We start from the raw sequence: 16,359 nt of genomic DNA, 5'->3' as shown, positions 1-16,359 counted from the left end.
AAAAGATTACACTTTTTAATATAGGATATTATAAACATTACACATTTATGTAAAGTTAAATGTGGTCAGGTATTTGTAAATTAAATTAAGATTTAAAAATGTCTAAAAACTTGAGAATATATCTGGCTTGAGTATCGTTCTGAAAAAGAGTAGAACCAGTGTCATCATTAATTTCCTCAGTGTTCCCCTTGAATGCTTAGAAGTCTCTCAAGAGAAATTAAGTTGTAAATCACAATTAGCATACTGTACCCAGATATGTATATTTATGCATTTGCTCCACAGGTGAACTCAAGATTAGTCAGAAGCACTTTGAAGAAGCTTTCAAGAAAGTAAAGTCATCTGTATCAAAAGAGGTAAGCAGTGCTGTTTTTTTTTAACATCTTTATTGGGGTATACTTGCTTTACAATGGTGTGTTAGTTTCTGCTTTATAACAAAGTGAATCAGTTATACATATACGTATGCTCCCATATCTCTTCCCTCTTGCGTCTCCCTCCCTCCCACCCTCCCTATCCCACCCCTCTAGGTGGTCACAAACCACCTAGTTGGTCTCCCTGTGCTATGTGGCTGCTTCCCACTAGCTATCTACCTTACGTTTGGTAGTGTATGTATGTCCATGCCTCTCTCTCGCTTTGTCACAGCTCACCCTTCCCCTTCCCCATATCCTCAAGTCCGTTCTCTAGTAGGTCTGTGTCTTTATTCCTGTCTTACCCCTAGGTTCTTCATGACATTTTTTTTTCTTAAATTCCATATATATGTGTTAGCATACAGTATTTGTCTTTCTCTTTCTGACTTACTTCACTCTGTATGACAGACTCTAGGTCTATCCACCTCATTACAAATAGCTCAATTTCGTTTCTTTTTATGGCTGAGTAATATTCCATTGTATATATGTGCCACATCTTCTTTATCCATTCATCCGATGATGGGCACTTAGGTTGTTTCCATCTCTGGGCTATTGTAAATAGAGCTGGAATGAACATTTTGGTACATGACTCTTTTTGAATTATGGTTTTCTCAGGGTATATGCCCAGTAGTGGGATTGCTGTGTTGTGTGGTAAGTCTATATTTAGTTTTTTAAGGAACCTCCATACTGTTCTCCATAGTGGCTGTATCAATTCACATTCCCTCCAGCAGTGCAAGAGTGTTCCCTTTTCTCCACACCCTCTCCAGCATTTATTGTTTGTAGATTTTTTGATGATGGCCATTCTGACCGGTGTGAGATGATACCTCATTGTAGTTTTGATTTGCATTTCTCTAATGATTAGTGATGTTGAGCATCATTTCATGTGTTTGTTGGCAGTCTGTAAATCTTCTTTGGAGAAATGTCTATTTAGGTCTTCTGCCCATTTTTGGATTGGGTTGTAAGCAGTGCTCTTAAAGGTATAAGAGAAAAGCGACTAGAATTGAGAGTAGTAGGTATGTGAACTCATGAAAACGAGCAAAACACTTGCCTTTGTGAGAGTGTTCTTGAGAGACTGCAATGTTGAATGTTTTTAGAGACTAAACACAAAGAGAAAATGACCTCTTGTGTCTGTTTCCACAAGCTCAGAATTTTTAATCAGTCTCATTCAAGTATTATTGGACCTGCTTCATTTCACCCTTTTAAACAAATAATTTCTTATCTTCTTCAACCTAAGCCGCCTAGACTAAGCACTACGGACTTAACCCGTAGTTTCAGGAGACTAAAAATACCTTCACCGTAAGGTCAGAGAAGGGTTAAAAATCACAGTGACTTGTCCTTACAAAAACTACCAGATTTTCCCATATTTATTTCTTACTGTGTTGAGGTATTCTGTTTGTAATAAGTTAAATATTTGCTATTAAGTGAAGTCAGGTTACTATGACACTTACAAAGAGAGCAACAAAATATCCAACCCTAAGAAATGCATAAATTGAAAACTGTTGTGATAAGTTTTGTTCACTTGGATATCTTGTGTTTCTGAACTCCTAGAATGTGCCTTAGCCACGAGATCCTGTTTATTGACTGTACTAAAAGTTCCTTTAAGTCGTTTGCCATTTATTACTCCAGGCTCAGTGTTTATGATTACTCATTGAAAACACTTAAGTCCAAGTTCAAACACTTACTGGGTTGGCCAAAAAAGTTCGTTCAGGTTTTTCCATAACATCTTACAGAAAAACCCGAACGAACTTTTTTGGCCAACCCAATATATGCGATGGGTTGTTTTGTTCCAGTGCCTCCGGTCTTGGTGTAAATGCTCTAAGTTAGTTGACCATTTTATCACTTTTAACTAAAATAATCAGTTAAGGGGTTTGGGCTGGTGGTGGTATCTTTTAGGCCTATGACTTACTTCCTTTTCTGCTAGAGTAAAGTCAAGTCTGCTGAACTTGGACTGGTTCTTCTACCATATTTGGAGAAACGAAAGTCTGCTTTGACCTCTCAGGCATTTTTGTATACTGGAGGAAATGTTTTTATTTTACTGAATATCTTTGAATAAGATAATCTTATTAATTAAAATCAGAAACAGTTTTACAGTTCATCTTACTAGAAGTTTTCATTCTGATCATCAAGAGAGTACTGATATGTGTCCTCCCAAAGATTTAGTCATTAAAAAAATCTTTTTAATTGAAATTGTTTCTTATCTACAGCCAAGTTTTGAGGCTTTTCAGGAATTAGGACATACTGACATAGCTCTACATTTGGCACTCTCATCCTGTAACCTTACTTTTTTTAATTGAAATTTAATGTACCTATGTAATGCACAAGTACAGTTCTGTAAGTTTTGGCAAATGTAACCAGCACTACAATCAATATAGAGGACATTTTAATCACTTCACAAAGTCCCTTGTGTTCTTTTGTAGTTGCCAGTCCCTTTCTAAACGCTGCTCTAGGTAACCCCTGATCTGACTTCTGTCATCATGCTCAAACTTTGCCTGTTTTAGAACTTTATGTAAATGCAGTCATACATGCAGTCATACAATATATACTCATTTGTCTGGCTTCTTTTGCTCAGTTTATTGTTTTAGAGACTCATCCACTTTGCTCTGTTTTTCACTAGCTTGATCTGTCCTCTTGCTGAGTAGTTTCCCATTATATGAATATACCACAATTTGCTTATCCTTTCCCCTGTTGGTGGACACTTCAGTTGTTTCCAGTTTTTGGCTTTTATGGATAATGGTGCTCTGAATGTGTGTGGGGTTTTTTTTGGGGGGGGAACATGTGTTTTTATTTCTCTTGAGTAAATAACCAAGAGAGGGGACTTCCTTGGTGGTCCAGTGGCTAAGACCATGCTCCCAACGCAGGGGGCCCCAGTTCGATCCCTGGTCAGGGAACTAGATCCCACGTGCTGCAACTAAGAGTTCACATACCACAACTAAAAAATCCCAGATGCCGCAACTAAGTCCCGATGCAGCCAAACAAATAAATAAATACATATTAAAGGAAAAAAATGACCAGGAGAGGAATTGGTGGGTCTTATGGTGAATTTCTGTTTAACTTTATAGAGAACTGCCAGCCCTCTTTCCAAAGTGGCTGTAATACCGTTTTACATTTTATGAGAGTTCTAGTTGGCTCACAGTCTCACCAACACTTAAATATTTTCAGTCTTTTAATTTTAGCCATTCTACTGGATGTGGAATAGTATCCTTTTGTGGTCTAAATGTGTGTTTCCCTAATGACTAAAATGTTGAACATTTTTTCATATGCTTATTGGTCATTTGGATATCTTATTTTGTGTCCTCATCTTTTGCTCTTAAAAAATTGAGTTGTTTCCTTATTATTCAGTTGTACAAATTCTTAGTTCATCTTAGATAGAAGCCTTTTATCAGATATGCATATTGAGGATATTTTCTCCTAACCTGTTGTTGACCTTTTTATTTTCTAAAGGCATCTATTGAAGAGCAGAAGTTTTTAATTTAGATGAAGTTCAATTTATCTTTTTTCTTTTTTTTTTATAATTTGTGTGCTTCTGTCATAAGAAAACTTGACTATCCTAAGTTTGCAAAAATGTTCTCCTTTGCTTTTTTTCTGGTAGTTTTAATAGTTTCTGCTGTATAACAAAGTGAATCAGCTATACATATACATATATCCCCATATCTCCTCCCTCTTGCATCTCCCTCCCACCCTCTCTATCCCACCCCTCTAGGTGGTCACAACATCAATTGGTTTTTATATATTGACCTGGGATAGCTGATAGCTCCTCATTTGTCACTCTTTTTACTTTCTTTACCTCTAAAAAGATCACTTCAGTTCTCTAGAAACTTGTTTGTATTTGCTTGCTGTAATTTTTTTTTAACATCTTTATTGGAGTATAATTGCTTTACAATGGTATGTTAGTTTCTACCTTATAACAAAGTGAATCAGGGCTTCCCTGGTGGTGCAGTGGTAGAGAGTCCGCCTGCTGATGCAGGGGACACGGGTTCGTGCCCCGGTCCGGGAAGATCCCACATGCTGCAGAGCGGCTGGGCCTGTGAGCCATGGCCGCTGAGCCATGGCCGCTGAGCCTGCGCGTCCGGAGCCTGTGCTCCACAATGGACGAGGCCAAAACAGTGAGAGGCCCACGTACAGCCAAAAAAAAAAAACAAAAAACAAAGTGAATCAGTTATACATATACATATGTTCCCATATCTCTTCCCTCTTGCGTCTCCCTCCCTCCCACCCTCCCTATCCCACCCTTCTAGGTGGTCACAAACCACCGAGCTAATCTCCCTGTGCTATGCGGCTGCTTCCCACTAGCTATCTATTTTACGTTTGGTAGTGTATATGTGTCCGTGCCACTCTCTCACTTTGTCACAGCTTACCCTTCCCCCTCCCCATATCCTCAAGTCCATTCTCTAGTAGGTCTGTGTCTTTATTTACCCCTAGGTTCTTCATGACCTTTTATTTTTTTTCCTTAGATTCCATATATATGTGTTAGCATACAGTATTTGTTTTTCTCTTTCTGACTTACTTCACTCTGTATGACAGACTCTAGGTCCGTCCACCTCACAACAAATAGCTCAATTTCGTTTCTTTTTATGGCTGAGCAATATTCCATTGTATATATGTGCCACATCTTCTTTATCCATTCATCCGATGATGGACACTTAGGTTGCTTACATGTCCTGGCTATTGTAAATACAGCTGCAGTGAACATTTTGATACATGACTCTTTTTGAATTATGGTTTTCTCAGGGTATATGCCCAGTAGTGGGATTGCTGGGTCATATGGTAGTTCTATTTTTAGTTTTTTAAGGAACCTCCATACTGTTCTCCATAGTGGCTGTATCAATTTACATTCCCACCAACAGTTCAAGAGTGTTCCCTTTTCTCCACACCCTCTCCAGCATTTATTGTTTGTAGATTTTTTGATGATGGCCATTCTGAGCGGTGTGAGATGATATCTCATTGTAGTTTTGATTTGCATTTCTCTTATGATTAATGATGTTGAGCATTCTTTCATGTGTTTTTTTTTATATATCTTTATTGGGGTATAATTGCTTTACAATGGTGTGTTAGTTTCTGCTTTATAACAAAGTGAATCAGTTATACATATACATATGTTCCCATATCTCTTCCCTCTTGCGTCTCCCTCCCTCCCACCCTCCCTATCCCACCCCTCCAGGCGGTCACAAAACACCGAGCCGATGTCCCTGTGCCATGTGGCTGCTTCCCACTAGCTATCTACCTTACGTTTGTTAGTGTATATATGTCCATGACTCTCTCTCGCTTTGTCACAGCTCACCCTTCCCCCTCCCCTTATCCTCAAGTCCGTTCTCCAGTAGGTCTGTGTCTTTATTCCTGTCTTACCCCTAGGTTCTTCATGACATTTTTTTTTCTTAAATTCCACATATATGTGTTAGCATACGGTATTTGTCTTTTTCTTTCTGACTTACTTCACTCTGTATGACAGACTCTAGGTCTATCCGCCTCATTACAAATAGCTCAATTTCGGTTTTTTTATGGCTGAGTAATATTCCATTGTATATATGTGCCACATCTTCTTTATCCATTCATCTGATGATGGGCACTTAGGTTGTTTCCATCTCTGGGCTATTGTAAATAGAGCTGCAATGAACATTTTGGTACATGACTCTTTTTGAATTTTGGTTTACTCAGGGTATATGCCCAGTAGTGGGATTGCTGGGTCATATGTTAGTTCTATTTGTAGATTTTTAAGGAACCTCCATACTGTTCTCCATCATGGCTGAACCAATTCACATTCCCACCAACAGTTCAGGAGTGTTCCCTTTTCTCCACACCCTCTCCAGCATTTATTGTCTCTAGATTTTTTGATGATGGCCATTCTGACCGGTGTGAGATGATATCTCATTGTAGTTTTGATTTGCATTTCTCTAATAATTAATGATGTTGCACATTCTTTCATGTGTTTGTTGGCAATCTGTATATCTTCTTTGGAGAAATGTCTATTTAGGTCTTCTGCCCATTTTTGGATTGCGTTGTTTGTTCTTTTGTTATTGAGCTGCATGAGCTGCTTGTAAATTTTGGAGATTAATCCTTTAACAGTTGCTTCATTTGCAAATATTTTCTCCCATTCTGAGGGTTGTCTTTTGGTCTTGTTTATGGTTTCCTTTGCTGTGCAAAAGCTTTGAAGTTTCATTAGGTCCCATTTGTTTATTTTTGTTTTTCTTTCCATTTCTCTAGGAGGTGGGTCAAAAAGGATCTCGCTGTGATTTATGTCATAGAGTGTTCTGCCTATGTTTTCCTCTAAGAGTTTTATTGTGTCTGGCCTTACATTTAGGTCTTTAATCCATTTTGAATTTATTTTTTGTATGGTGTTAGGGAGTGTTCTAATTTCATATTTTTACATGTACCGTCCAGTATTCCCAGCACCACTTATTGAAGACACTGTCTTTTCTCCACTGTATATTCTTGCCTCCTTTATCAAAGATAAGGTGACCACATGTGTGTGGGTTTACCTCTGGGCTTTCTATCCTGTTCTGTTGATCAGTATTTCGGTTTTTGTGCCAGTACCACACTGTCTTTATTACTGTAGCTTTGTAGTATAGTCTGAAGTCAGGGAGCCTGATTCCTCCAGCTCCATTGTTCGTTCTCAAGATTGCTTTGGCTATTGGGGGTCTTTTGTGTTTCCATACAAATTGTGAAATTTTTTGTTCTAGTTCTGTGAAAAATGCCAGTGGTAGTTTGATAGGGATTGCATTGAATCTGTAGATTGCTTTGGGTAGTAGAGTCATTTTCACAATGTTGATTCTTCCAATCCAAGAACATGGTACATCTCTCCATCTGTTTGTATCATCTTTAATTTCTTTCATCAGCGTCTTATAGTTTTCTGCATACAGGTGTTTTGTCTCCTTAGGTAGGTTTATTCCTAGATATTTTATTCTTTTTGTTGCAATGGTAAATGGGAGTGTTTTCTTAATTTCACTTTCAGATTTTTCATCATTAGTGTATAGTAAGCCAGAGATTTCTGTGCATTAATTTTGTATCCTGCTACTTCACCAAATTCATTGATTAGCTCTAGCAGTTTTCTGGTAGCATCTTTAGGATTCTCTATGTATTGTATCATGTCATCTGCAAACAGTGACAGCTTTACTTCTTCTTTTCCAATTTGGATTCCTTTTATTTCCTTTTCTTCTCTGATTGCTGTGGCTGAAACTTCCAAAGCTATGTTGAATAATAGTGGTGAGAGTCGGCAACCTTGTCTTATTCCTGATCTTAGTGGAAATGGTTTCAGTTTTTCACCATTGAGGACAACGTTGGCTGTGGGTTTGTCATATATGGCCTTTATTATGTTGAGGAAAGTTCCCTCTATGCCTACTTTCTGCAGGGTTTTTATTATAAATGGGTGTTGAATTTTGTCGAAAGCTTTCTCTGCATCTATTGAGATGATCTTATGGTTTTTCTCCTTCAGTTTGTTAATATGGTGTATCACGTTGATTGGTTTGCATGTATTGAAGAATCCTTGCATTCCTGGAATAAACCCTACCTGTTCATGGTGTATGATCCTTTTAATGTGCTATTGGATTCTGTTTGCTAGTATTTTGTTGAGGATTTTTGCATCTGTGTTTATTAGTGATATTGGCCTGTAGTTTTCTTTTTTGTGACATCCTTGTCTGATTTTGGTATCAGGGTGATGGTGGCCTTATAGAATGAGTTTGGGAGTGTTCCTCCCTCTGCTGTATTTTGTAAGTTTGAGAAGGATAGGTGATAGTTCTTCTCTAAATGTTTGATAGAATTCGCCTGTGAAGCCATCTGGTCCTGGGCTTTTGTTTGTTGGAAGATTTTTAATCACAGTTTCAATTTCAGTGCTTGTGATTGGCCTGTTCATATTTTCTATTTCTTCTTGGTTCAGTCTTGGCAGGTTGTGCATTTCTAAGAATTTGTCCATTTCATCCAGGTTGTCCATTTTATTGGCATAGAGTTGCTTGTAGTAATCTCTCATGATCCTTTGTATTTCTGCAGTGTCAGTTGTTACTTCTCGTTTTTCATTTGTAGTTTTATTGATTTGAGTCTTCCTTTTTTTTCTTGATGAGTCTGGCTAATGGTTTATCAATTTAGTTTATCTTCTCAAAGAACCAGCTTTTAGTTTTATTGATCTTTGTTATCGTTTCCTTCATTTCTTTTTCATTTTTTTCTGATCTGATCTTTATGATTTCTTTCCTTCTGCTACCTTTGGGGTTTTTTTGTTCTTCTTTCTCTAATTTGCTTGCTGTAATTTTGAAAAGCTCCCATTTTCAATGTTCAAGTAATTTTATTACAGATGGCTACAAAAATGTCATGCAAAGTTTGAAAGTTGTTTGGCCTGTCCTTAAATTTGACCACGTTTTCATCCTTGCAGCTATAATAATTAAAGATTAAATCTTTATTTTACCACCTTTGCTTACTCTTTGCAGGTAAATTTGAAACCAGTGTTATGTTAATGTTTATTGGGGGCTCCGTCCTTTCTGGTTCTGGTTCTAGTCCTTCACAGTTCAAAGCCGTACCAAAGAACTTCTTCCTTCCTTAAATTTTTTTTTTAATTGAAGTATAGTTGATTTACAATGTTGTGTTAGTTTCTGGTGTTCAACAAAGTGATTCAGATATATATATATGTATATGTATTCTTTTTCATTTTCTTTTCCATTATGGTTTATTATAAGATACTAAATATAGTTCCCTGTGCTACACAGTAGGACCTTGTTGTTTATTTTATATATAGTAGTTTGTATCTGCAACCCCAAACTCCTAATTTATCCTTCCCCTTTATAGCCCCTTTGGTAGCCATAAGTTTGTTTTCTATGTCTGTGAGTGTTTCTGTTTTGTAAATAAGTTCATTTGTATCATATTTTAGGTTCTATATATAAGTAATATCATATGGTATTTGTCTTTATCTGACTTACCTCACTTAGTACGATAATCTCTAGGTGTATCCATGTTGCTTCAAATGGCATTATTTCATTCTTTTTTATGGCGGAGTAGTGTTCCATTGTATATATATACCACATCTTCTTTATCCATTCATCTGTTGATGGACATTTAGGTTGCATCCATGTCTTGATTGTTGTAAATAGTGCTGCTTTGAACATTGGGGTACATATATCTTTTCGAACTAGAGTTTTTTCTGGATATATGCCCAGGGGTGGGATTGCTGGATTATATGCCAGCTCTAGTTTTAGAAGAACTTCTTCCTTCTAATTTAGGAGAATTCAGTTGAAATTAGAGGAGTTGTATGGTCAAATAAAATCCATTTCAAAAATCAGACCAAAAGAAAAACACATCAAACCAATAGAAAGGTGTGGCATTTGTTGAGATGTTTTTCTGAACGTAAGGTTGAGCAGCTCATTTATCAGCCACCTCTTTCTACTTTTAATATTAGGGCTCTTTTAGTTGTAAATGACAGAAGCCCAACTCAGACTAATGTAAGTGGGAAAAAAGAGGAACTCATTGGTCCACATAACAAGGAAGTTGAGAGTACTGCTGGCTTCAGGCATGCTAGATCCGTAAACCTCATTGCTTCATCTCATGGGGGTAGATGGCTGTTTGCAGGCCCAGACATACAGACATACATACATAATCCCCAGAGAAAGAGAATTCCCTGAAAGCTCTGGCAGGAGAGTTTCAGGGAGCCTGTGATTAGTCCATCTCAGGTTAGAGCCCATGACAAAACCAATCACTATGACTCACTAGGAAATTAGTACTCTGGCCAGGCAGATTCTAAAGGGCATAGTTTTGTGAAGGTCATGACTTCAAGCCCTAGAATGAAAAGCTGTAGATAAGACACTGGCATCAAGTTAATTGACTTGTTAGCGGCAGGGTAGTCTTTTCACACTAAAAGAGAATCACTAGGTTTTGTTAAATGTAAAAGGAACACTTACTACATTTTAACATTTCAGACATACTTACAGAGATAGCAGTTGCTTTGAAGTGAGTTAACATTAAATAAATGATCAGTAGATGTCAAAAAAGGGAAAAGAAAACTGAAAGAAGGGTGTGCACATTCTCTCCCAAAGTCCGCAGAGCTGGTCTTTACAGTTCTGAAATATTCATCATGCTCTCCTGCCAGGTAAATCATTCCTACTAGCTGGTGCCTTCTTCCTTGAAGCAGTTGGCTCCCAGGTGCCACACGGTTGTTAATTTGAGGTTGGGCAACAACGGCATGTGAAGTGGATTCCGTGTCCAGCAACTGGCTGACATGATAGTAGGGTGTAGTTTAGAGGCCAAATGCAGCAACGTGTCACCTGACCCAGTAAATCCTTGGTAACCAGTTGAGGGTGGAAAGTAAACACATGAGCAAATATTCCTTCTCTGAGTCTCTACCCGTATTCCTCATTCATTCCCACTTCATTGGTACCAAACTTTTAGGCTCCATCTGAAGATACCTGCCCTGTCCTAGTTTCTGGTGAGAGGCCATGTCCTATTGTGGTCCTAAGAAGACTTAATAGACTGGTAATTTGTTATGACAGATATCCCAACAAAGAAGATTGAACTCTTTTTGCCAGTTGCTTCTCAGTCACTGTTAATTCTCTCCCCTCAATTAAGTCAAATTCTCTTGTCCAGCATGTGTCACTTCATAGACCTATGAAGCATAACTTATTTTGCTGGTTTGGTTTTTTCAGTAATAACTGCTCACCAGAGACCTGAGGCTAGGTTAACTATTAATAAATGTTGAGACCTTGAGATTATTTTCCCAGCTATTATCTCAAATTATAGCCTTTTCACTCTGCCTACTATTGCATTGTTCAGATGTCAGGAAGGAAACCTCACTCAAACATAAATTATAATTTTTTTTTCCTCCTCTACTAAAGCCACACCATAGAAACTCTCCTGTTTTAGTAACTCGTTGTTTTAGTGTTTTCCACACCCACTGGCCGGAACACATTGATTCTCTTCTTCACACTCAGGATTATATGGTTCATCCATTTGCTTGATCAAGCCTGTCACATTGACATTTATGAGAGAAAAACTTCCCAAGTATAGTCCCTCTTGCCTCTAGCTGTGTATTGAGTTGCCTAAGATCCCATCCATCCATAAATATCACATACCTACTGTACATATGCCAGCCTCTGTGCTAGACTCACAAGACATATTTAAAATCACATAAGATGTGGATTAGGAACCATTTTGAGCAATTAAGAGTTGTATGGTAAGCACTACCATAGATGTATACATAGAATACATATTAACCTGGTCACTCGATTCTGTTAATGTTAGAAAATTGTTTGCAAGCAGCTTTTGCTTCAGAGGTATCAACTACAGTATGACAAAGGCCATATGACTGATTTTATTAAAAAACTGGACCTATAATTCCACACAAGGTAGAATTTTTTTTATCCTCTTAGGAACATCCCTTGGAAGGCTACATGTATGCCCTAGTGATGCTACTTGATTCTAATATATTCTCTTTAATATTTTTGGTGATCATAAATCTTTAAGTATTTGATCTCTGGAAACTACACGAGTGAATAAGAAGATATAACTTCTCTTCTGGAGGTAGGCATGGTATGAATTTTGAGTAAATGATAAATGAGACAGATGACCAAGCTGATTATTACTTTGTTTGATCTTTTAAAAAAATAAGGCACAACATTAAGGTAAAGAGACTACTTTCCTTGTTTGGCATATTAACTGGCCCTTATGAAATTATTACTTATGAAACTAACAGTGGTTGCTTGTGGGAAAAGAAACTGAGTAACTGGAGGACAGAGGTGTGAAAGTTGACCTTTCATCCTGTTTGAATTTTGAACCATGTGAATGTATTACCTATCTTTAAAAATTAAATACTTAAAAAATAATAATTTAAAAGATCTGTAAGGCCAAAATAGTAATAATAGTTATCTTTGGAAATTAAGGATTAATTTTTTTTTTTGCTTATCTGTATTTTCTTTACATTTCTACAAAAATATTGTTTTATAACTTAAAATGTTATTTTATTATTAAAAAAGGAATTGCTTTAATCTGGCTGTAAGCAAAGCATGCTTAAAATGTCTTTACATACATTATTTAGCAGTGGTGTTGAAATACAGAGGCCCTTTTATCCTATTTCAGAGTTAATTCAGCATTTCACTAATACCTATTTTCTGTTCACCTTTGACACGGTTTGAGAGGTACTTGAGGGGAGTCGGTCCAGTGGTTAGGACTTGGTGCTTTCACTGCCGAGGGCCTGGGTTCGATTGCTGGTCAGGGAACATTACATTTATCGTGCACTTTATTTCTATTATTATTATATTGTAATATATAATGAAATAATTATACAACTCACCATAACGCTGACAGGAGGCGGAGCTCAGGCAGTAATGCAAGCGATGGGGAGCGGCTGCAAACACAGATGAAGCTTTGCTCGCTCACCTGCCGCTCACCTCCTGCTGTGTGGCCCAGTTCCTAACAGGCCACGGACCAGTACCAGGGGTTGGGGACCCCTGTTCTATGGGATTTGACAAATACGTAATGACATAAATCTACCACCATAGTGTCTTACAGTATAGTTTCACTGCTCTGTGCTCAACACTCCCTCCCCCAACCCCTGATATTTTTACTGTCTCTATAGCTTTGCCTTTTCCAGAATGTCCTACAGTTGGAATCATACATTTTCAGGTTGACTTCTTTCACAGTGATATGCATTTAAGGTTCCTCTCTGTCCTTCATGGCTTGATAGTCCACTTCTTTCTAGCACTAAATATTCCATTGTCTGGATGTGCCATAATTTATCCATTCACATACTGAAGGCCATCTTGGTTGCTTTCGGGTTTTGGCAATTATGAATAAAGCTGCTATGAACATTTGTATGCATGTTTTTGTGTGGACATACATTTTCAACTCAATTGGTTAAATACCATGGAGCATGATTTCTGGATTTTCTAGTAAGAGCATGTTTAGTTTGGTAAGAAATTGCCAAACTGTCTTCCAGAATGGCTGTACCATTTTGCATTCCCACCAGCAATCGATGAGAATTCTTGTTGCTCCACAGCCTCACCAAAAAAAAAAAAAAAAGTTAGTGTGACCACAGTGAGAATCCACTACACATCTACCAGAATGACTAAAATTTAAGGGACTGACAACAGGACTTCCCTGGTGGTTCAGTGGTTAAGAATCCTCCTGCCAATGAAGCGGGCATGGGTCCAGGAAGATCCCAAATGCTGCAGAGCAACTAAGCCCGTGTGCCACAACTACTGAAGCCCACGTGCCTAGAGCCCGTGCTCCTCAACAAAAGAAGCCACCGCAATGAGAAGCCCGCGCACCGCAACAAAGAGTAGCCCCCACTCGCGGCAACTAGAGAAAGCCCGCGCACAGGAACGAAGATCCAACGCAGCCAAACATATATACATAGATAAATAAAAGACTGACAGCACCAAATGGTGGCAGGGATGTGAAGCAACTAGAACTCTCATACATTGTTACTGAAAATGTAGAATGATACCACCAACTGGGAAATGCTGTGGCAGTTTCTTACAAATGTTAATGTAGTATAAGATGCCTCTGCTTCTGCCTCACATTCTCATCTGGACCCCATACAGTTTAGAATTTTGCTTTCTTCATTAAATAGATATAGACATAAGAATCTTTTAATCTGATTTTTACAGCAAACTTTAGTCAACAATTATGAGTCGTGGGCATTCCCTGTAGAAAGGAGTCTTTATGGACTTTAAATCAGGGAGGTAAGGCCACCTCTCTTTGTTTGCTCCGGTTGCTATAACAAAGTACCACCAACTGGGTGGCTTAAACCACAGAAATTTATTTTCTCACAGATCTGGAAATTAGAAGTCCAAGATCGAGGTACTGGCAGGGTTGGTTTCTTCTAGGCCCTGTTTGGAGATGACGGTCTTCTCCCTGTGTCTTTACATGGTCTTCCCTCTGTGCGTGTCTGTGTCTTAATCATCTCTTCTTTTTTTTTTTTTTTAATTAATTAATTTATTTATTTTTGGCTGTGTTGGGTCTTCGTTGCTGCGTGTGGGCTTTCTCTAGTTGTGGCGAGCGGGGGCTGTTCTTCATTGCCGCACGCAACTTCTCATTGTGGTGGCTTCTCGTTGCAGAGCATGGGCTCTAGGCACGCAGCCTTCAGTAGTTGTGGCTCGTGGGCTCTAGAGCACAGACTCAGTAGTTGTGGCGCACGGGCTTAGTTGCTCCGCGGCATGTGGGATCTCCCTGGACCAGGGCTCAAACCCATGTCCCCTGTATTGGCAGGAGGATTCTTAACCACTGCGCCACCAGGGAAGTCCTTAATCATATGTTCTTATAAAGACACCAAGTTGTGTTGGATGTAGTAGAGCCCACCCTAATGACTTCGTTTTAACTTAATCACCGCTTTTAAGACCCTGTCTCCAAATCCAGTCACACTCGGAGGTACTGGGGGTGAGGACTTCAACATCTGAATTTTGGGGAACACAGGTAAACCCATGTCATACAGTGACCAGCTCTATATTCTGTCCTCTCCTCTCAGGATCAAGCGATGTATGAAGCTCTGCAGTGGTCCCTCAGCCGGTGACTTCTCCAGCAGCAGGCCTTCAGGGAGTCCAGTGCATCGAGCTGCCAAAGATACCCACGTGCTCTGAGCTGTCCACTTTCAACTTGACACAGATGTGGTCTCATGTAAGCATTTTATGCTCAAATTAATGAGGCCAAGCCAGAGCTAAAGATTCTTCCCATCTGGCCAACCTTGTACGGAAACACCCTATACCTCCTGTTTAAGAAAAAGAAAATAATTTTTAACTGTCAAAATAAAATAAGATACCTTTTTTAAATAGAATGTTTATTTTGAAACAACCTTGACTCTACTACAGGAAAGTTGCAGTCACAATAGAAAGAACTCCCCCTCCCCCCGAACTGTCTGAGAGTATTGGCCAACCTGATGCCCCATCACCCCCAAATACTTTAATGTACACTTCCTACACACCAGGTTTCCCTACATAACCAGCCATCAACATCAGGACATCAGCTGTGATACTTTGCTACCATGTAATCCTCAGGCTCCATTCAGTTTTCTCCAGTTGTCCCAATAATGTCCTTTATAACAAAGGGATCTAGTTTAGAATTAGCTATTGCAGCCGGTTGCTGTTTCTCTTTAGTTTCCTTAAAGTCTGGAACAGCTCCTGTCTTGACTTTTGACACTCTTGAAGGTTATAGGCCAGTTACTTTGTAAAATGCCCTCAATCTGGATTTGTCTGATGTTTCCTCGTGATTAGACACAGGTTGTGCATCTTTGGCAGGGATATCATGAGGTGATGCTCTTCTCACTGTGTCAGTTGATGTGCAGTTTTGATTTGCCCCAATACTGGTGATGTTCACTTTGGTCACTTAATTAAGGTGGTTCTGCCAAGCTTCTTCCACTGTGAAGTTACTCTTTTCCTTTGTAATCCATACGTGTGTTGTGTGGAGGTACTTGGAAACTGTAACTATCCCATTCCTCATCAAGCTCAGGTATTACTACTTCTGCAGTGTGATTTCCATTACTCTCATTATATGATGTTCAGATTGTCTGAGATTCAGCCAGTTGGGAGCCCCTTCACACTGTCCTCTTTGCACCTTTCACAGGTCTCTAGCTGATACTTTTGGGAGGGTTTAATTTGTGTCATGTTTCATCTCATCCCTCATTTACAGTGCTGCTCACGGTGTATTCTTAGGTTGTATAGATGGCCTTGGTTACCTCCTTTTTTCCTTCCAAAATTTCTGCTCCACCTCAGTCTATAAAAATGTTTATGCTACTTTTCAGAATGTAATTGATGAGATGGAAAAAATATTAATAGATCAAAGCAAGTGAGGTAAGTAAGACACAGTGCTTTTTTTCAAGGAGTTCACAGATGGATACAGACATCTAAACAGAATATCACAATGCCCAAGGAAGGGGCATAGAAAGGAGGGTGCTGTAGGACCCCAGAGTAAGGAAGACCAAAAGAAAAAGCAAATCAGGATCATGTCCTAGGCATAGATGATTAGTAATGAAAGTTAAATTAGAAGGTGGGCCAGAAGG

General features: G+C 38.7%; 1 protein-coding gene across 5 annotated transcripts in view; it reads left to right on the top strand.

Moving 5' to 3' along the window:
* NVL (nuclear VCP like) overlaps positions 1–15,931 on the top strand; it is a 102,937-nt gene extending 87,006 nt beyond the window's left edge. For 2 of the 5 annotated variants that reach the window (XM_029228328.1, XM_029228327.1), the window contains 2 exons: positions 283–353; positions 14,833–15,921. In XM_029228328.1, the coding sequence (XP_029084161.1) occupies positions 283–353; positions 14,833–14,877 (116 nt within the window). In that variant the 3' untranslated portion in view covers positions 14,878–15,921. Of the gene's footprint in view, positions 1–282; positions 354–14,832 lie in introns of all 5 variants that reach the window. The other 3 variants (XR_003794407.1, XR_003794408.1, XM_029228329.1) reach the window with 3 other exon arrangements.
* Positions 15,932–16,359: the final 428 nt, after the last annotated feature.

The sequence above is a fragment of the Monodon monoceros genome, unplaced genomic scaffold (genome assembly GCF_005190385.1).
Source record: "Monodon monoceros isolate NGI ecotype Baffin Bay Population unplaced genomic scaffold, NGI_Narwhal_1 Super_Scaffold_18, whole genome shotgun sequence".
NCBI classification, from domain to species: domain Eukaryota; kingdom Metazoa; phylum Chordata; class Mammalia; order Artiodactyla; family Monodontidae; genus Monodon; species Monodon monoceros.
This window is presented reverse-complemented; position numbering and strand designations above follow the sequence as displayed.